Source organism: Sinocyclocheilus grahami, unplaced genomic scaffold, assembly GCF_001515645.1.
Source record: "Sinocyclocheilus grahami isolate Dianchi unplaced genomic scaffold, SAMN03320097.WGS_v1.1 scaffold387.1, whole genome shotgun sequence".
NCBI lineage: Eukaryota > Metazoa > Chordata > Actinopteri > Cypriniformes > Cyprinidae > Sinocyclocheilus > Sinocyclocheilus grahami.
Genome location: NW_015505566.1, coordinates 223,175 through 245,389, shown reverse-complemented (window position 1 = coordinate 245,389; position 22,215 = coordinate 223,175). Strand labels below are relative to the sequence as shown.

The 22,215-nt window shown below is 37.0% G+C and overlaps 1 protein-coding gene across 1 annotated transcript in view; it reads left to right on the top strand.

The window, feature by feature from the left end:
* Nucleotides 1-21,556, top strand: part of LOC107550089 (endonuclease/exonuclease/phosphatase family domain-containing protein 1) — a gene marked incomplete at its 3' end in the record, with an annotated part of 32,536 nt that extends 10,980 nt beyond the window's left edge. The window contains exons 2-7 of the mRNA XM_016231316.1: nt 7,876-7,927; nt 15,785-15,895; nt 19,267-19,401; nt 20,012-20,147; nt 20,331-20,525; nt 21,519-21,556. Of these exons, the coding sequence (XP_016086802.1) occupies nt 7,876-7,927; nt 15,785-15,895; nt 19,267-19,401; nt 20,012-20,147; nt 20,331-20,525; nt 21,519-21,556 (667 nt within the window). The remainder of the gene's footprint in view (nt 1-7,875; nt 7,928-15,784; nt 15,896-19,266; nt 19,402-20,011; nt 20,148-20,330; nt 20,526-21,518) is intronic.
* Nucleotides 21,557-22,215: the final 659 nt, after the last annotated feature.

The window sequence follows — 22,215 nt, the reverse complement described above, 5'->3', positions numbered from 1 at the left end:
TATGATGTTGCTAAAAAGAACATTATTTTGTGTATTTGGTGTAATGAAATGTTTATGTGGTTTAAGGTTCAAAAAACACATTATTTTCCACAAACTGTACATTATTATTTCTCCTCTATGCCCTGCCTTTCTGAAACGTGTCGATTTTTACAAAGCTCATCGGTCTGAAAAGCAAGGTGTGCTGTGATTGGCCCGCTATCCAGTGCGCTCTGATTGGCCGAGACGGAAATGTTACGCCCCTTACCAGGTTCAGGCAACTTTCCTCCGTAAAATGCGCTGCACACACACAAATATTTGGGTCGTACTGTTCTGGAACAGTGTTGGAAATAAAATTAACCACTGATTTCTAGTCGTGTCCTCTTTTGGAAGGCCAAACAAAGTAGTTTCTAGGGCTGCACGATAAATCGCATGCGATATTTAATGCGCATCTTGTCAGTAAAGCTCGTCAGTAAACAACGGCTCTGTGTAGTTAATGCTGCTCAATGTGAAAGCACGCACGTGATGGAGATTTACCACTGATTACAGAACCGGCTTTACTGACAAGATGCGCATTAAATATCGCATGCGATTTATCGTGCAGCCCTAGTAGTTTCGCTTTCACAACGAAACGCAGCATCTCCACAACATGGCGGCGGCAGCAACAGCGAGAATACAAGTTACGCCTTCTTTTTCTTTGCGAGAACATTTGGGCGGCTTTATGCAAATCTTCCCACATTGTGACGTAGACATGTGGGGGCGTGCTAGAATGAGCCCTTTTAGGTAGGCGTGGTTAACTCTTAACTTTTATAAAGAATATCTCTTTGGATTTGAGACTTTAGTCTTTGCAACTTTACAGATCTTCTTTATGCACCAAGAGCTTGTAACACTCCAAAGAGAAAGGAACAATTGAAATCACATCATATGACCCCTTTAAATGCTTGAGCAATTGATTGAAATATTTGTCCTCTGGTTTTCCGAAACGGACGTAAGGAGCATCATCACTGACACCGCACATGAAAAAATTATTTCCCGACTGAGAAAATGCACGAACGCAAGTTGGAAAGCTCTAATAATACAAATCCAACACGTCTTTGTAGTAACGTTAGTGTCCATGTTGGAAGGCGTGGACGAGCATTCACTTTTATAAAGAATATCTCTTTGGGTTTGAGACTTTAATCTTTGCGACTTTACTGATCTTCTGTATGCACGAACAGCTTTTAACACTCCTAAGACAAAGGAAAACATGAAATCGCATCATATGACCCCTTTAACCAAAGTATGAGCACCAGTTGTAGCGATTCCTCAGCAAACATGAGTAATATTGGCCTACATGGGATGCCGAGTGTCATGGCCATTTTGCAAGAGCGTTAATTTTTATTGCAAAATTAGATTTCGAAAGGTTTCCTTGCAGCAGCAGTTAAGGTGTTGACATGTTTGGGCTGATTGACACGAATGAGAGACTGCGAGAAAGAGGCAGTTGCTGTTGATTTATTCCCAAGACTGACCTCAGGGTCACAGACGAGGCTGGATCAAAGTCATCGTTTTCAATTCTCTGGAAACCTTTACTTTTCTGCTGACGCAACGCCCCGTTGCAGAGTTATTATATAGAAACAAGTGCTGGAAGTGGCACAATGTGACCGGATGTGTAGACCTGTTTGTTGGTGTGTGTCTATAGGTCATTTTTCCATCCTTTTCCTTTAGCGCTGTAATGAACTGCCAAACACATGAAGAACTGCAGACTCACCAGTTACATTTTGACAGAGTTGGACCTTGTCTGTCCAAGAGTCACGCTCTCATTGATTGAACCGTCACTACAGCTGTATTAGGACTGAGCCGTTTGTTTGCAATTTGTGTTTTGTACTTGTAGTCTTTAGAATAGTTTATAATGCTTGGAGAAACGGAAAGCCTTCTGTTAGCATTGCCATTCTTCTCAATGGAAGTTGCTCGGCTGACGCTGGAACTCCTTGGAAGAATGTGATTTGAAATCTTTCAGATGAAAGAAATCTGGCACCACCAGAAAATGAAATCTGATTGGCGGGTTTATCTGAAATAGATTATACCACACATATAGGTCGACGTTAAAAAATTAGTAGTTGTTTCTTGATTTTTTTTAAGTCGAGTTTAGTATTTGGTTTGGTTTGAAATTGGCTTTTGGTTTTACAGTATGTTGTACAGCTCTTGCATACTGTACACATGAGATATCATTAGGATATGAGATATAGGGTTGCAAAAAGGTGGAAAATTTCCAGTAAATTTCGGAAATATTCCAGAAATTTTGGAAACTTTCCAGGATTTTTTTGGGGAATATTCCAAGGATTTTTGGAACGTTTCCGGAACTTTTCCACCCCTTTGCAACCATAATGAGATATTATTAGGACATGGCTGTTGCTTTAACTTTTGACCCTGTCTGTAACATGCAAAAATTTGAGGAACAGAGTTGTTTGATTATGTGAAAATATGCTAATTTGTTAATATATGTAAATAATGGATTTAAGAAAACAGAAGAAAGAATGTGTAGAATGATTTGGATGGCAAACTGACCAATCAAGACCAGCTCAAAACCAGTGTTATTTTAGCATTATTAATGCACTATTAGAATATTTATTAATATTTTATAAAATAATAATAATTAATAAAAGCCTTTAATTTTGTATTTTCAGTTTAAATTTTACTTTTAGTTTAAGTAGTAATTTTTTTCATTATTTAGATTTTTAGTTTTAGTAATTTTAGTACTTAAACTTATTTTATTTGAGTTATTTGCCAGTATTTTCCCAGTTTTTCTATTTAGTTATACGTTTTAGATTCTCTTTAGATTTAGTTAATGATAACACCGCTCAGAAATATGAATGCATCTACAATAGAAACCACTTTTCATTTGTATTTCAGTGATAAACATCTACAGTACGTCTTTTGCAAAAAACAAATACATCAGCTAGATTAAAGAACAATGTGCTTCTGCTTGTAAGACAGTTGAGCTTGATTGAATTATGCTGCCAAACCTCTCATTCAATATAATCACAATCACATCACAATGCCAAACAGATTAATGATGAGATTATTGCCAGATAATGGAGAACAGGCGGTGTGACATCAAGCAGACAAGGTGACACAGAAAACACACGGTTAATGGTAAACTAGCACTTTTAAGCCAAAAAAAAATTTATCAATGAGTCCCGCTTCGTATGATAACAAAAACTGTTTAACAAATGTTTGCGGCGACGGAGACCTTCTCTGTTGATATAATTGGACACCTGCAATACAGGAGAATTCACATTCTTAGACACTTTTCTTAATTAGGCCTATTCTTCAGTCTAAAAGTAGCATCAGTTAAGCCAAGATACTTTTACATCTTGTTCCAAAGTTGGATTGGGTTTCTGAATGCATACGATGCCTGTTTGGTGGCCAGCAACTTCAGCAGGCCTTTCAGTCAGAGTGAAGTAATAAGGAGGAAACTGGATGTTCAATAAGAATTGTTTCTCACACAATGCAAAGGAGGTGTTTACATAGATGGCACAGAAGCAAAACGCATTCATTTAATTCAAAGGTCAGGGAGCGGGTGGCACATGGTCATGTAAAACTACATGAAGACTCTTTTAGGTGACGGAAACATCGCCATGCTAACACTTAGCCATGACGTTCTGTACGTGAACATCAATGAATTCAATAGCTAACGCGAACTAACAATGAACAACACCTTCGCAACATTTATTAGTATTTGTTATTGTCCTTTTATACATGATATGATGATACATTTTTTTACATTTCGAGTTGTTGAACAAGCTATATTTATAAATTGACATTAACATAGATTGATAAAAGGTTCACACGAGGGTTCATAATTGTAGAGAATGTTGTCTGTGGTGCTTATATAATCATTTTACTGTGTGTTTGTTTAATGTCTATTAATGTTTATGGGATTTTATTATTGTTATTTTATGAGGGAGCAGCTGCTTGGTTTTCAATGTTAAAGTTTATTGATCCCAGTTTTAATAACTGATCAAGGTTCGAAAAGATCAGAGAGTTTTTATAACACACACACATATATACACAACAAATAATGAAATGAACACACACACACACACACACACACAGGGTGTTGCCTGACTGTTTGTTCTCTAAACAGGATCTGTGTAATCAGTTTCAGCCTTGGCTGGAAAATAAGGATGGATTCTCTCCTCTATCTTTCTGTTTCTCTTTCTTACTGTTTTTGAACTGAACTCAACTCGTGTCCACAGACCAGGAAGGTTTTATTATCAGAGATAAAGTGAAGTGTGTCATTTGTTGACTAGCAGCATCAGAATGGCAAGTATAAGAGTTTTCAATCAGGTATAATAAACCCTCCCCCTGTCTCCCATTGGTCTAAAAACAGGTAGTCCCGCCCCAAAGTCACTGCGTTGGTTAAGCCGGTGTTGCTGTGTCGAGCTGGTTGAGATACTCAAACTAACAGAGCACTGAAACAGTTTTACAATAGACAGCTGCAATCATGATGTACATTTTTAAACCCATAAGTCTATCAGCCTTCTAAGAGTTCTGATATCTTAATTTTTCAATGACTTTTTCTGCAGGTTACATTGTTACCCCAGTAGGTAAACATAGAAAGTAAAAGTAGAGTCACTGAATGATTCACTCAATCGATTCGCTTAAAACATTAGCCCCTTTCACACATACAGTCTTTACTGGTAAATTACCGTTAAGAGATAACGTGTGAACAGGACCTTTTCAAAAATACCGGTAAATTTGTTCCGGCAATTTACCAGTATGAGAAGTTGTAACATTACCGGTAATGCGCTCTGTGTGAACGCAGAACAAGTTTACCGGTATGAGCACGTACGAGTTCAGAGCGCGCTGCCGTAAGACGTCTACTCTGAGCCAATCATAACATTCTGACGCAGATGACGCCGTTTACGGTAGTCAAAAAAATGTCTAAAGTCGTCTAATACGATGTCTTTGGGCAAAAAAACAGCTGCATGAATGTTAACGTTTGACACAAAAATGAAAACATAATTTCCCCTTCATGTCTACAAACACAACACCGGGAGGCGCAGCCGTTTAGAGGTCATTTCTGGTCAATGAAGTTACAGAATTTACTGGTATTTTGAAACTGTTGTGTGAATGGTGCTTTACGGGTAAAAAGACGGAACATCATTGCCTGTGTGAACAGTGCATTTTTGTATTTATCGGTAAAGTTGTTCCACTGATTTTAAGGCAATTTGCTGGTATTACTGTGAGAAAGGGGCTATTGACTCATTCAGAAACACCATTACTGTTGATCAGAGACACACAACATGATTGTGCTCTGATTCCACTTGGAGCTATTTTTACTATGGGCCAAAAATACACAGACTGACTGGAAATAAAGTCCTGCGTGATGTATTTTGTAAGACAACACATCACCCTGATTCCCTCAACAAAAATCCAATAGGATTTTTCCATTGGCTTTTGGACTGTTGCAGCAAAAGTTTATATTTCGTACACATTTTGTTCACCATGATACTCTTCACAAATACAAACAGAGTAAAAAGCTAAACATAGGCTACAAACGAACTGCACCACAGTCACGACAGATCACTGAGCTTCTGGCAACTCTTTCAGTCTTTATTTAAAAACTTTTTCCCTGAAACGTTGTGAATGGTTTGCAGGAGTGTGATTATAAACACACTGAGGCTGTGAGAGTGACTAGTGATCAGATGAGTTTATCTGTTCAGTGTGACGATGTTTAATATCTTAGACAACCTCTGGAGTCCCATTTAGACGCGTTATCATCTGCCTTTTTCAAGACAAGTCAAAGGGATTTTAATGATGCATTTTAAGTTGTGGATCAAAATATCTTGAGCTTGTGTTCACCACAAGACCTTATTTTAGGCTGCATAAGTTGTAGTAGGAATAAGGTATTTTAACATTGAAAAAGTGACTCCCTTCAGCTGAATCTTGCACTTGTATGTGTTGTGCTGTGTAATGAAGTGCTGTGGGAATCCTGCAGGACTGTTCTGTTCCTCCTGACAGTACAGTACAATTGATTTGTGTTTATAGTCGCTCTCTGAGCTCTTCTATTTCACGCCGACTTTGTGGCTCCAGTTGAAGTTGTAAAGCTCCAGTGTAGATAAACATCCCTGTTGAGAGGATGGCTTACGTTTTCTCCAGTTCACCTCACACAAGAGGTCAAAATGAAGCTAATACACAACGTTAATGTCCATTGGAATATACAGTGTATGTTTTGTACAGAACATGGATTCAGGATGAATCCATTCAGAACATGAATGTGCATGTCTTATTCACTCGGCCACTTATCAGCATGTCATTTATATTGTGATTTGGGCGTCGGTGGACCGGAACTGTGTCTGCACGCCTGAATCCTGGGCATTTCCAGTCATCCACCGTGAGCAGTCATGCCGTCTGCTCTTGAATATTCATGAGTGAGTAGTTACAGTGAATGCTGGGGTGGGAAGGGAGTTTAGCAGCTCTTTCTAATGACTTCTATGAAGAGTGTCTCGAAATATTGAGAAATGGCTCATTATAGTGTCTCAGCATTCAACATAGTGTCCAGAATGTGTAGTTTAGCAATGCTGTCTGCTTCATCATTGTACATTTTTCTTACATTTTAATTAGCACATTTAATTAACACATTGCTCTTAGTCCTCCAGAGCCAGTGTTGATATTGTTAACCAAAACTAATACTATTCAAAACTATTTTTTGTTATTTGAATTTGAAATCAGATAAATGAAAGCTAAAGAGCAATATTTGAATATTTAAAGAATTGTTGGTAACACTTTACAATAAGATTCCATTTGTTAACATTAGTTAACAAACTAACAATTAAAAATGCTTCTAAAGAATTGTATAATCTTGGTTAATGTTGAATCCACATTATGAAAATCAAAAGTTGTTGTCAGATTTTTAAAAACGTTTTACAAATATTTTAAAAAGTACAAGCAAAAACTTGACAAAATCACAAAAAATTACTAAAACTTAAGCTAAATTTAAATGAAAACTGGAAATAAAATAAAAGCAAATTCAAAATATTAGTAAATACTATAATAATAATAATAATAAAATAACGCTTTCCTGGGCAAAGCAATTTCTCAGAAAGGCTTATATTTAGATGGAAATATAATAAAAGCGAGGTGAAAGGCCGAAGTGTGTCCTGGAAACTTCTGTGTAGTCCATATGGCATGAAACAAAACCTGGGCATGTTGTTCTCATTGTGCCAGAGCAGAGACATTTGGTGAGTCCTGAGAAGAGGCAGTTCTTGACTTTGTGTCCAGTAATGGAGCTGACCTTCTTGAACATTTTGTTAGCATTGCTCCCAGAGGACCACGATGTAGAACAGCGCTACTGAGGGATGTAATCGCCATAGACATCATAGAGATCATATTTAGATTAGGGTTCGAACACTGTGGGGTTTTCAGTGGTAGATTCTCAAGACAGCATATCATCCGTCATCTTAACTTTACACACTCATTTAATGAAAAGCACAGCTTTGACATTTCGGCTTGAGAAATGATTACTGTAATGTTCACCGAACCATCTGCTGTTTGCTGTATCATATTGTTTGAGCACTAACCAGGAGAATTACTCTCCAAAACAAACAGCTCAACGGTTATTAGGGCTGAAGACATCAACATTGCTTCCAGAGCATTGTCATTACCTCCACTGTAGTCACCTTGAGTTTCATATTATGTTTGCAAGATGTAGTATATCATTTATGCTGAAGGGATCCGCGCACAGCAGGAGCTGAAAGTGCTGGCAGGCTGATGATTGCTTGTTGTGGGACCCACATCTTGAATACGTGCCATCTATTCTTAATGATAATTTATTTGATTGACTATCCAGTTACATTTATACTGGTATTATGACTGAGTCTCACATGCTTTGTTTTTCTCTCTCTCTCTCTCCAGCATTAAGCTGCTAGCGGTTCAAGACTTGGCCGATCGGGAGGCTCTAGACAAGGTAGTGTTAGATTTCTACACACACCTCTTCCCTTCAGAACACTTTTACACACTAGCCTGGTGTTTCTCATCCGTAACGTGTACACTGTGTCTTTATAAAGAACCACCTGATCCTCCTTGTTAAGATTTAGTGGTTAAAAAGCCCCAATATACTTCAAATCGAAGAATGAATCGGTGTGACATAATTTCAAACTAATTCTGGCCAAGAACAGTGTTTTGGAGTTCATTTTGGCAGTTCGGTACAACTTGGCAGCGCAAATGTTTTGGAAAACTTCATGGTTGATGTTAAAGATTTTCTAACTGACAATTACATAGACCAAATGCCAGAATAATGTTCAACTGTCTGTTCCCGAAGGTAAAAATCCCATTAATTTTCACCATTGGGGAACTGATTTTTAGCTATAACTTATAAACCGTTAAAGGCAGACTTATTGTGATCAGTGAGGTTGCTAATTGAGGGTGTATGCGTTTGCTGAAGCCATAAGCCCACATCATTTCAACAGATGCTTTAGATAATCATGCAAAATTCCTGGTGAAAAACTACATTATCCTTGATTCTGCAAAGAAATATGCACCAAACAGAATTGAATCAAGCAATTAACCCTTGTGCGTCAATTAAAAAAAGTTACACATAGGTCCATAGTGGACAAAAATGTCCATGTCAAAAAACTGTCATAAAAATTTGAAGCTTGGGAGCACAGAGTTAAGTTTGGTCTCATTTTAAAGAAGACCCATGGCAGATTATTGTTGAAGTTTAAAAAGTGAAACCAAAAAAAGTTCTAGATGTTTTGATATATGATATATATTGTATGAAACATGTTGAACTCTATACCTGCTAGAAAATCAAAGCCATAAATCTAAACAAGTTGTATTCCAAATTTGAGGTTGATATCTCAAAAAATGAGCTTTCAGTAAGATTTTGTTTGGGCGCAGTACCAAATTTTCCCCATTAGATGCCAGCAAAACTCTGCTGGTGCACACAGTGGTTGGATTTGTGATTTGCAGTTGAGTTTCTCTCTCTCAAATATTACAAGAACACACACACGCGCACACACACAATTTATGTATGACACTCGTACAAACCACACTCTGACATCCATACCAACACACCCACACAATTATAGCTGCATTATTTATCCAATTGGCTCTATAATATGCAGAAGCAGAAAACAGAAATAAAGCGAGTATTTTCTTTATAGGTCAAACCTGAAAAAATGGCACCATCTGGTAAAAAAATAGTAAAGAATTTAATTTTAAAGCCTTGCCAATATAATGAAAGCCTATCAACAAAAATTGCATAATTTTACAGTTAAATGGCACTGCAATTAAAAATAGCAGTTTTAATGGGTTTCAATGGGGACATTTTTGTCCTTAAGGTCCTGAGAGGAACAATTTTTTGTACCTAGTGCAAAACAGATTTATTAAAGGAAATGGAAGTGAAATAGTAAAATTCCAATAAAAATACACACCTGTGCCAAAATGTATGCATGTGGCAATAACACAGGCAAAATGATCAAAAAAACTAAACTGAAAATGTCCAAAAGGTCGCACAAGGGTTAAAAAAATAAATGAATACATTATGTTGTTATTCAGCTTGTGTCTAGTTGTGTCTGGTTCATGTCTTAAAGGCAGGGTAAGCGGTTTGGTTCAAAAACATATTTGTTATGCTGGTTGAAAGTCTGTTTATATTCCGATAGCAATCACTAAGTTAAGTGTCTAAATGTATTTATATTGTCTGTGGAAGGTGTAGGAGCATAAAATGTTCGTCCAATCATATCCCTCGGTCCGAGAGCTACTATAGGCTGTCCTGCCTGCCTGTCAACGTATGTATTTGCAAACCTTTGCACCCCCTGTTCGCGTAGACATGATACATCATCAGCACGTTCCAGCAAGATTGGAAGGCGTTATTATTGTAATATTCTGCACTTTGTGTTTGAGGTCTTCTCCGCGCTGCCTGATGCTGGGAATAGACTAGTAAAATAGGTTAGCAGAGCAGCAGTTTGTCAGTGAGGGGACTAGGACAGAGTCAACCCATATTTCTACCGTCTCCTCTTTCATTCGCACTCTATTTCTGTTCTGTTTCTCTCACTGCAGAGTCGAGAGCTTCTTACTGTCCTGCTTGTCTTTCTGGGACACACCATGTTGATTTGGTGTGGCATAGTGGTTTAAACTTAGGGCTGGGGATTGGAAGGTTGCTGGTTCAATCCTTGCAGTGTGCAAGCTATGAACCTGATCACCATTGGGCCCTTGAGGTCCAGGGAAGTACAGTGCATAGGCACTGACTGCCATTATCAATAACAACTGGACCTAAAATAATAGTTTTAATGAGAGTAGGCAATATGGGCTGACATGAGTAACTGTTATCAGTGCCACTAAGCTGAGATCAACTTACATGTAAATGCGCAGTAATTTAATCATTCAGTTAAAAAAATTTAAATGAGCATAAATTTAATGGTAAAGCACTGTAAAAATGCTTCAGTATAAACCTGTTAATGGTAAATAATTAAAAACTCATAAAAATGAAACGCATGCATGATGTATGTATTGTTCTCATTAAGATTAATTACATGCATTTAGTAAGCAGGGTGAATTTTCATTTCATGCTGAGCTTAAATGTGTTGGTCTGCTGAAAGTTTATTTTTATTGCACTGGCATATTGCATATAGACTTATACAAAAAGCCACGACACTTAGATTTAGATCTGAAGAACGCCGAGTGATTGTTGGGCTGTTTGTTTATAGCTTGCCTTGGTTTCCAAGGAGTTAGTGGTTTAGCTGTTGCTCTGCTATAAATGCATATTTCCACCAAACTCCTCATGACCAAAGCGATTTCCCTCAGACATCGGAGCTGTGAGTCATCATTGAGTTTATTAGCGGACCTCGAAAAAAAACCTCGAAATAACAGCAAAGGCACTCACACTTCTGTCTCTTTCTCCTCATCGTTCTCAGTCTTTCCGTTTGTGTCTCTTTCTCTCAGTTAGGTCACAATATTGCATTGCATGCTGTCATGGAAACTGTCAATCATTTGCAGCTCTTTGCATTAGCCACAATCTGTTGTAGGTCTCCTTCTCTCTCTTTCTAAAGGTATGAAAACAGTATTGATCCTTGTGTCCTGGTTGAGGTCAATGTGTGGGTGGCATAAAGATCGAATGACTTAGAGACACCATAAATATTTGTATTTTTAGACTGTAATCGCATGGCTCTCTGAGTAATATATAAACATTATGGTCCCAGTCTATCAATCATTATCAGAAAACTTACCCAAAATATCTCAAAATAAGAGCACTCGTGTCAATTGATGCACCACCTTTACTTGAAAAAAGATGCAGATTATAAATATGTTTCATGCAGTGCTAAAAGCTATTGATATATAGTTCAATCAAACTCTAAAACGAAATCATTCATTAATTTCAATAGTTGTTTTGGAAGTTTCCCATTGATTTTTAAATTTTTCTTTCTTTTCTTTTCTTAATTTTTTATATATATATATATATATATATATATAAAAAACATTAAAGGAAAGAGACTTCAATAAAAACTTATTATAAATATAAAAAAAGTCATGAACCAAAGTTATCCATCTCTGAGATGAATAACAGCATTACAAATTTTTGCATTAAAACACATAATACATATATTAAAAAAAATTTCTTCAAATGTTTTGAACAACAAACTAAAAAATAAGAACAATTTAATTTTTTTATATAAATGTGTTTAAGCGTATTGCAATGTATTGAGATATATAGCAATATTTTGAGAGTGTAGGGAGAATGATTCAATAACATCTTTCACAAGGCCTTGACCGATTCCTGCTGACCTCTTTTGCAGTGAATAAAAGCCAATTCTAAATATTTATAAACACTACATTTATATTTAGAAATGTAAATATATAGATATTTATAATAGTATATAATAATATAACACTGTTTCTCTTATGGATCTCTCTCCAGGATTATAGGTAGTGTAGTTTTTCACCAATTCTTCGCCTATTAAAACATATTTTATAGCTAGAGCTGTTATTTGTGCAGTGGTCAGAGTTTAAGAGTGGCAGCTTTTAGTGTAAACCGAGATGGTTCATGTTCACTAGTGTTCATCATCATCATCATCATCATCATGTGGGAATTGATTGCCCCTCTTGGTTAGCTCTCATGGTGCGTTCAAGTCGAACGCTTGGGAAGTTGAACGCACATGAACGCCACCACAAAGTCGTTATTACGAGTTGGAAACTCAAAATTTTCTTTAAGCCCTGAGTTTCCAAGTTGGGGCGTGTCAATGAGAAACATGGCGGAATCGATGAATGCAACGTCTGTAGTTGACGGTAAATTTTTGTTTAAATTGATAGTTTAGTTGTCCTATAAACTTAAATTGGTCATGTTATTGTTACACAGCTAGTTAATGAAATCCAAGTAAAAAAATGCTATCATTTTTGCACCTATAGGTGAAAAATCTTTTGATTTGCCATGTTGCATGTTGCACCTGATGCGAATTCTTTGCTCTTCATTTTCTATAAGTAGAGTTAACAGACCCTGTTGTATTTTCTTGTAATTTATTAAAAGAAGGTACACCGCCATCTTGTGCCGACTAAACTAGCTTGAACGCACCTGACGTCGTAATTACGACTTGTCAACTCGTAAGTACGAACGTCCCAGGAGGACTTGAACGCAGCATCAGTGTAAATGAGATTGTACCCGCCTTGTCAAGTCCATTGATGAACACAATGCCAAAGCCCTGATTGGCTTCATCGCCTGTCTTTAGTCACAGTGACTCCTGCACATTGTGCTATTTACAGATTTACTGGAAAACAAGAGCTCCCACAAGACAAGATACAGAGCAGACACATGTTTGGCACCTGGATTTGGGAATTTTTCCAGGGGGGATTATTTTGATTTTGGTTTGTTTTGACATCAGTTTAGAGGTTTGTTGAGCCCACATTCCTCCGGCGCTCTTCACAGATCAGCTGATGATAGTGTTGTTCCTGCTGAAGCTCTGGCTCCGTCCCCTGGTAACTGGAAAACAAGAGCTCCCACAAGACAAGATACAGAGCAGACACATGTTTGGCACCTGGATTTGGGAATTTTTCAAGGGTTTTATTTTGATTTTGGTTTGTTTTGACATCAGTTTAGAGGTTTGTTGAGCCCACATTCCTCCGGCGCTCTTCACAGATCAGCTGATGATAGTGTTGTTCCTGCTGAAGCTCTGGCTCCGTCCCCTGGTACCCTGCAGGAAACTCTCCTGGTTAATTATAGAACAGAACTGGGGGGGTCGGAGGTAATGGGAATGTCAGATGTAGTTATCAGATTTCCCAGCTCAGCACGTACTCTTTGCTAGAATAATGCCAGATTGGGTTTGCTAGAAGATTCACAGATCTGTTTGAAATCTCACCAAGGGCTTGGCTTCTCTGATCAAGGCCCCGTTTACACCTGATATTAAGATGCGTTTCGGTCGATTGGATCACAAGTAGACGAGGGAGACACATTCCCATTCACACCTGGTGTTTTAATCTGTCTTTTCTGTCCACTTTCAACCACTTCTGTCCGGATTTCTTTTGAGGGGAGGGTCTGTGGGCCATCTAATATTATGAAATAATATACATATGAGCCAAACATTTTTTTGTTTGTTTGTTTTGTTTTCCCAAAGCTATTTTTAAAATGTTTACTGCATGGATAAAAAAATCTGCTGCACATATCAGTCAAAATTGCACTGAGAGAGAGAGAGAGAGGGAGAGAAAAAAACATTAGTCACCTGTAAGTTGTCAGCAAATCCTTTATATTTGACCAGTATTCAGAACAGAATAAGATAAAAATCTGAATATATACGTAGCTATAAAATTATAGTACAACATTATATATAAAACACAGATTATAATGGCATTCATTATTAACAATATAGGCCTATAAACATCAAGCAATGCTATAAGTTATATGTTGTGTGCATGTGAGAGGCTCATCGGATCTTGTCATCATCACAGTGGAAAAAAGAAAATATTCTGGCATTTTTGGTCACGAAGATATAAGACGTCATTTGAAATTGTAAGGGGTTTACTTTTATTTACGTATACTCCCAATTAGAACAAAACTGTGCCTTTGTAAAATATAGAAAACAAACAGGATCCTGGTTCCTTGTGGTCCGGCCAAAAAAATGGTTTAGCAATAATTGCAGATCTAAACCCCACTGAAAAGGTTAGTTCGCACAAAAATGATAATTCTGTCATCAATTAGTCAACCTCATGTTGGTCCAAACTCATAAGACTTTCATTCATCTAAAGTGAGGATTAAACTGATAAACAGATTTAATTTGGACTTTTATTCACATATCAACACACATTCATAGAGCTCATCAAATATGGTAAATGAACGCTCAAACATGGTTGCTTGACTTGCAAGAACAAGCCTTATTGATTCTCAATGTAAATATGTCAGGATGGATCAAAAGGATGAATTAAATCTGTTTATCTTATGATTAAAGTGGTTTAATCCAAGTCTTCTGAACAGACACAATTGATTTATATGTATTTCTTTGACATTTTTTTTATGAAAATGTTTTGAAGCATAAAACTTTTGGTTGTGTGGTCTTTCAGTGGTGGGACAGAAATCTGTCTGGTTGCATTAAAAATATCTTCATTTGTGATCCGAAGATGAACAAACCCTTTATGGATGTGGAATGACGTGATGGTCAGTAAATGTTGACAGAATTTTCATTTTTAAAACAATGAACTATATATGAATATCAATGGATAGCTTTGGCACCAGAAGAAACATACGTAAGCAGCCATGAGCTCTTGGCAAGTGCCTTATGAAGCGCTTATGAATTACTCGCAAGAACCAAACCAACTAGCTACAAGGTGAATCGCAACATTACAGACTTCTACTTGAAACAAAAAAGTATTTGAAAATCGGACAAAAGACAATGGTACGAAATGGTGTACTTAAAGGCTTTAGTGAGGGTTGAAATAACTACAATTCCATGAAGCACTGAGAATGACAATCACATTAAAAACAATGGTGAAATGTAAAAATATTCTTTTAAAAGTCTTGATTGTGTCTATAGAAACAATATATTTTAAGTTCATTGCAAAATATTTATACAGATTTACTCGCCTCCACTCTCTGATTGGTGGAATTTTCAGTACAGCATCATTGGAAATGTAGTTTTTAACACAAATTCAGCTGTTAAACATGATTATTTAATAGATAAGTTGAAATAACGTGAACCGATGTCTTCAGGAAAAAGCATATGCCATCGAATAACAACCTCTGAGCTGTCTTTAAAGGTTTATAAATTATTGTCAAAAATCAGTTTCTCTTAGGAGAAAATCAATGGTGTTTTACTTCCAGAACTAGACTGTTGAACTAGAGCAGTTTGCAGAAGCAGAGAATACTGGTTCAAATGGGAAAAAAATACTCTCTGATATATTATCTTCTAATATTAGGCAGATATCAGATAGACACACTAATTACAAATGGACTAATATTGACTGATCTTCATATGTATCATGCATTTTCAGTAGGAGTGTCATTGAGGGCTATGTGAAGCACTGAATTATTTATAATGTCTAAAAAAAAACTGTTATGATTTTCTATGTGTAATAATAGAAAAGTAATTTCATATTTTATTTGGCTTTTCTGATTTGACCCACTGAAAACCAAAGAAATACATACGTGAATAACAAGTTTCAATTTCAGTATTATTTTACAGATATGTTAAAAAAGAAAAGACAAATAAATCAAAAATGCAATATCAAATATGTATTTTTCCTAGTTACTGACCAAAACTGCTTACAGGGGCATCCCCATAAGGAAGTGTGATGCTCTATCATTTTTCACTGCTAATCAGGTGTGCTTTGTGTTTGTTTGTGTCAGTTTTGTGCAGAGCTGAATCAGCCCACTCTCTGCAGCGTACGCAAGTGGAAGAGCGCCAGAGGCCTGTGGAAGTGTGCCGTTTCAGAGAAACCCACCGGACAGTCCAGTAATGTAAGCTTGGTTCCCTGTAACACGCGCACACACACACACGCATGCGCACACGCGCGCACACACACACACACACATACTCACTCACTCACTCACACATACATACATACATACATACATACACACACTCACACACAGACACACACTCACACACAAAAACTCACACACAAACACACACACAAATACACACACACACACACACAGGTTTGTTTTTGTGAAAAGTGGGGACATCCCATAGGCGTAATGGTTTTTATACTGTACAGACCGTATATACAGTATATATTCTCCATTCTGTGTGATTTATAAGCGTTTTGAAAAGTGGGGACATGGGGTAATGTCCTGAAAAATCACCTTCTCCTTGTAATACCTGTCATACCTTTGTTATTATACAAATTTATGTCCTAATTTGTCACAAAAACGCGCACACACACACTCCCTCACTCACTCACACACACACACACACACACACACACACACACACGTTTACTTGGCTATCTAAATGGGGACATTCCATAGGCGTAATGGTTTATACTGTACAACCTGTATTTTCTATTAACCTACACCAACCCTACACCTAAACCTTTACAGCAAACTTTCTGCATTTTTACAATAAAAAAAAAACGTTGTTTACTTTATTTTTATACCAGTTTTACAAATGAGGACGTCCCCAAAGGGAGGTTTTTGGAGATTTAGTCAGGTTAAGCTCACCTTTGGGTACAAATTTGTCCCCAAAATATGGTTAAGTAGGTATACACACACACACACACATATATAGTATGCTGGTTGTCATTTCCACTTCAGTGAGCGCAATCAGCTTTCATTTTCAATACAGACTCTGTTAAACCTGCACCTGATGACACTTTCAATAGAGATGTGTTGTGATGCACACGAGCGCCGTGTACTTTTCCCCTGATCTCTTATCTGTGCTTTCTCTGTGCATATCAATGGGACATCAGACACAAAGGCTGTCTTCCCTACATGTAAAAACCAAACTGACACACGATGATCCAGTGGCTTTTAGCTCAATGCACAGTCACATGAACAAACCACAATTCATACACTCTCTATCTATGCAAATCTGTAGGCTCCGTGTCTTGTTGTGCTGCTGGGAAACGCTTCACTTGTCCTATCTGGCAACCATTGTTTCGAAGGGAACTGGAGTGATTTTGAATTAGCTTTTTATATTTTCAGTTCTAGTTTTAATTTTAAACATTTAAATTGTGATATTTCTTCACAATATTACCGTTTTTACTGTATTTTTTGTCAAATAAATGCAGCCTTGGTGAGCAGAAGAGACTTATTTCAAAAACATTTTATAAAATCTTACTCACCACAATCATTTAATCAATTTAATTGAATTACATGTATTCTCTTTCATGGATCGGAGTTATTTTAGTGTTGTTATTCACTATTATAGTACTTGTTAATATTTTGAATTAGCTTTTATTTTTAGATTTTCAGTTCTCGTTTTAGTTTTAGTAATTTTGTCATGTGCATTTGTCATTTTTATTTGTTTTTGTTTATATTTCTGTTTAGCTTTTATTTTTTATTTCAGGTTTATTAATTTTAGTACAAACAAAAAACAACTTGTCTTGGCAACTAACTGAAATAAAATAAATGTTCCCTCTAATATTTATATTTTGCTTTATTTGAACTAATTAATAGAATTACAATTTAAATAGTTTAACTAATTAATAGAATTCACATTTTAATAGTTTTAGTTCCCTTTCAGTCGGTCACTCTCGACGTCACGTCGGAGGACCGAATCATTTGCAACACAATCAGGGGGTAGTGCGGCCTGATGTGTGCAACCCACTCGACACGGGAAACCACCACCGCTGAAGCGCCGTCCTCCAACACGAAGAGCTCTCCAAGAGCGTGCTGAACTCGTTCAGTCTTCTCTCCGTAGAGTAGTCAGGAGCGGAACGATGTGATCGCTCGGCTCCGAAGCGAAAAGCTGAATATGCGCTGCACCTGCTGCCTACTTTTACTCACGCTGTGATCAGCAGCAGCTGGATGCAATAATCGCATGCCAATTTGCATTGGCTCGTTTAGTTTACACTCGAAGTAGATTGGTCCCTCTAAGCGAGATCCCAATTTCGTCGGTCCTCCGACGTGACGTCGAGAGTGACCGACTGAAAGGAACGAGGGTTACATACGTAACCGAGACGTTTTATATAACAATAACAACACTGTATTGGATTAATTAAATTAAGAAAATTCAGCCATTATTTACCTCAAACCCGTGTGATTTTTATTATTCCCTTGAACACAGAAGGAGATATGTAGCAGAATGTCTTGGCTCTGCTTTTCCATATAGTTTGAAAAATCATTCTAAATTAAAGCAACGAGCCCCAAGAAGCCGTGGTTTACAGTGAATTTATAACAGCTAAGGGGCGATGTTAGGCACAACCCTCTTAGCTGTTATAAATTCACTGTAAACCACGGCTTCACAGGGCTTATTGCTTTTATAAAACGGTTATTCCATATACGTAGTAAGGTTTCACAAAATAAAACAGAGCAAATAAAGCATAATGATATTAATAAAGACTGTATTCTTCAGCCAAACAATGTAGTTCCTCAGAAACAGTTGTGGTTCAAACAAAGTGGTGCCGAACAACACAGAGAAGTAAACAAAGGGGTGTGTTTGTAGAGTAATTTACAACAGCTTCGAACTTGGCTCAACCAATCAGAATCAAGGACCGGAACTATCCGTTTTATAGTTAAATTAATAGAACACTACAACTGTAATGATAACGACAGCGAGGAACTACATCATTGGAATCACTTTCAAACTGATTTTTTTTCCAGCTGGTGAACGATAAAAACATTGCCAGCCAATCAGTATCCATCCTGCTTTTAAAAAGCTTGAGCATTTAAAGCGACTATAATAAACCGAACATAAGTGTGCGTTGGTGTGGATGCTAATATAGTTGTCATTATAGTTATTATTATAGATATTGTTCTTGGTGTGAACAGGCCTTAAGACTTAAATCATATGACTTCAGAAGACTTGGAATAAAGTCTAAGAGCTGTCCAGGCTCCTTATAAGGTGCTTTTACACTCTCAGAAAAAAAGGTCCAAAAGTTGTCACTGAGGCGGTACCTTTTCAAAAGGCACACATTTGTACCTAAAGACTAGTCCGTATTGGTACCTTAAAGGTACATATTAGTACCTAAAGTGTACATAATTTGAGTACCTAAAAGGTATAAAAGTGTAGCTTTTGAAAAGGTACCGCCCCAGTAACAGCTATTGTACCTTTTTTTCCCTGAGAGTGTATGGGCTATTTCTGTTGTGTAGCAGGACGGGTGTTGGGTTTTGAATGTTATTTATCAGATCCTGGTCATTGTTGAGGTTGTGCTGTAATCCTGTAGGCTAACGAGTACTCGGGTTTCCTGTGGGACAGCTCTTCTGGGATCGAAATGAAGGACGCCACTGTCTTGGAAAATTCTGCGACTAATGGAAATGGAAAACATCCTCACCCTCAGCCGTACCTGGGACATTTTTATGTGAGTTAACCTGGAATACAGCTCTTTATCTGTTATTGATGCCAAGCAATTTGTTTCATGGTACGAAACCCTCAGATGGTTTTATTTGTGCAATTTAAGTTACACATACACTACTGTTGTGATCAGCAAGATTTAAATTTTTTTGAAAGAAATTAGTACTTTTATTCATCAAGGGTGCATTAAATTGAGCAAAATTCATAAAACATCCTGAAAAAACGTTTTACAACTTCTTTCAACATTGATAATAATAATAACTGTTTCTTGAGCAGCAAATCAGCATATTATACTGATTTCTGAAGAATCATGTGACACTGGAGACTGGAGTAATGATGCTGAAAATTCAGCTTTGCATCACAGGAATAAATTATATTTTACAATATATTACAATAGAGAACAGTTATTTTAAATTGTAATAATATTTCACAATTTTACTGTATTTTTAATCAAAGAAATGCAGCCTTGATGAGCAGAAGAGACTTCTTTCAAAAACATGAAAAAATTCTTACCGACTCTTACCGAAACTTCTCGTCTCAGCTAATTGTATTACAGGTAATGTGTTTACATTTGATAATTCAAGCGATAAATCTCGCCCGTTTCTCTCTATAACCAGATTGGATCGTCTGAGCTCACGCTGGTCAGTTTGCACCTGACAGCAGCACCGTCGCCTGCAGAACAGAAGAGAAAAAGCACGTGTGATGAGCTCAAGGCTCACAGACTGAGCGCTGGTCTCCAGGAAACTCTCAAAGGTCTGTTCCAACATGACAATCATTGCAGGACTCGTCTTATCTGTTCTGTGTCAGCGAGCTGGTCGTGTGTTTGTGCTGTATATTGACTGTTACTGTGTGTTCTAGTACAGGGACAGAAATGAAATAACACTGAAAATGACGTCAACAGCCCTGAATATTTCTGTGTTGGTGTTGCTGATGTAGGTGAGAGAGAGCTGCTGGTGCTGGGTCACTTTGGCATGGGTCCCGACAGCCCTGAGATGGAGTGCCTGAGGAAGGAAAAACTGTCCGCCCTCCTCGCGCCGTCCGTCTTTACCAACATCAGCACCCGCAACCCGCAGGGATCCCGCTGTCTGGACAACATCTGGACCAGTCGCTCCCTCAAAAAGATCTACACGGGTGGGTGGGGTGGGGTGGGGTTAGGATTGAATACAATAGTGCTGTAGAAATAAATAACTCTTTAAACAGGTCAGAATTGTTGAAGTTTGAAATAATTCGATTTTTTTTATGTTTTTGAAAGAAGTCTCTTCTGGTCTGCATTTATTGGATCAAAAATACTGTAAAAACAACAATATTGTATAATATTATTACAATTTAAAATAACTGTTTTCTATTGTAATATATTGTAAAATATCATTTATTCCTGTGATCAAAGCTGAATTTTCAGCATCATTACTCCAGTCTTCAGTGTCACAGGATCCTTCAGAAATCATTCTAATATGCTGATTTACAGCTCAAGAAACATTTCTTATTTATTATCAATATTGAAATCATTTGTGCTGCTTCATATTTCTGTGAAAGCTGATTTTTTAATGAATAGAAAGTTCAAGTTTACTGCCATTTTTGATCAATTTAATACATCCTTGATGAATATAAGTACACATTTCTATATAAAAAAAATTCTATATTAAAAAAAAAACTTGCTGACCACAAATGTTTCAACAGTGGTGTATATGTAACTTAAATAGCTCAAATAAAACAATCTAAGGGTTATCGTATCATGAAATAACTTAAAAAAAAAACATTTCTTGGCATCAATAAAGATAATAATACAGATAAAGAGCTGTATCCCAAGTTTACTTTCTTAAGCTGCAAATCAGCATATTATACTGATTTCTGGAGGATCATGTGACACTGAAGACTGGAGCAATGATGCTGAAAATTCAGCTTTGATCACAGAAATAAATTACATTTTACAAGGTATTCACAAAGAAAACATTTTGATTTTAAATGGTAATAATATTTCACAATTTTACAGTATTTTAGACCAAATAAATGCAGTCTCTGAGAATAAGAGACTTCTTAAAAAGACATTTACAAATTGTAATAACTCTTAAGCGTTTGGCCAGTGCTGTTGTTTTTATGTGCATGTGTTTGCTCTGCCCCCTTCAGGTCACTGCTGGGTAGTGCGGGAGGCCCTGACCAACCCATATATATATATATATACACATACAGTATATATGTGTGTGTGTGAAATGTCAACACTGTAAAATGTTCTAACTGTATAGAACATTTAAATCTGAAAAGTCAAGTCACCTTTATTTGTATAGTGCTTTATACAATACAGATTGTGTCAAAGCAGCTTTACTGTGTCGAACTGGAAAATTGCTTGTCAATAATGCAAGAAGACATTTGTCCAGCTAAAGTCAGTTCATTGATGATTCAGTGGTGTCATCATCCAGTTCAGCTCTCTTCCAAAAGTGTCTTGGTTATTTAGCCGTGTTCTTTCGTTATTATGAGGTTGCTATGTTCTGAATAGTTGCCAAGGCATCGCTAAGAAGTTGCTAGATGGTTTCTAAGGTTTTGCTGTGGCTGTTAGATGTTTTGGGTGATTGTCAGTGTGTTCAAAGGTGTGGCTGTGAGGGCGTTGCTATGCATTTATAATGCTCTGTGGTTGCTAAGGTGCTCGGAGTAGTTACTAAGCATTTGTGTGAGAATGTTCTGCATGGTTGCTAAGCAGTTAGTTTAATTTGTGAATAAAGGAAAGTGGCATTCATCAAAGCATTTGAAATACCGAAGCATATTCAAAATAATTTCTTGTTACATAAACTATTTTATATACACTTTATTTCTGCTGTGCTGTTGGCTG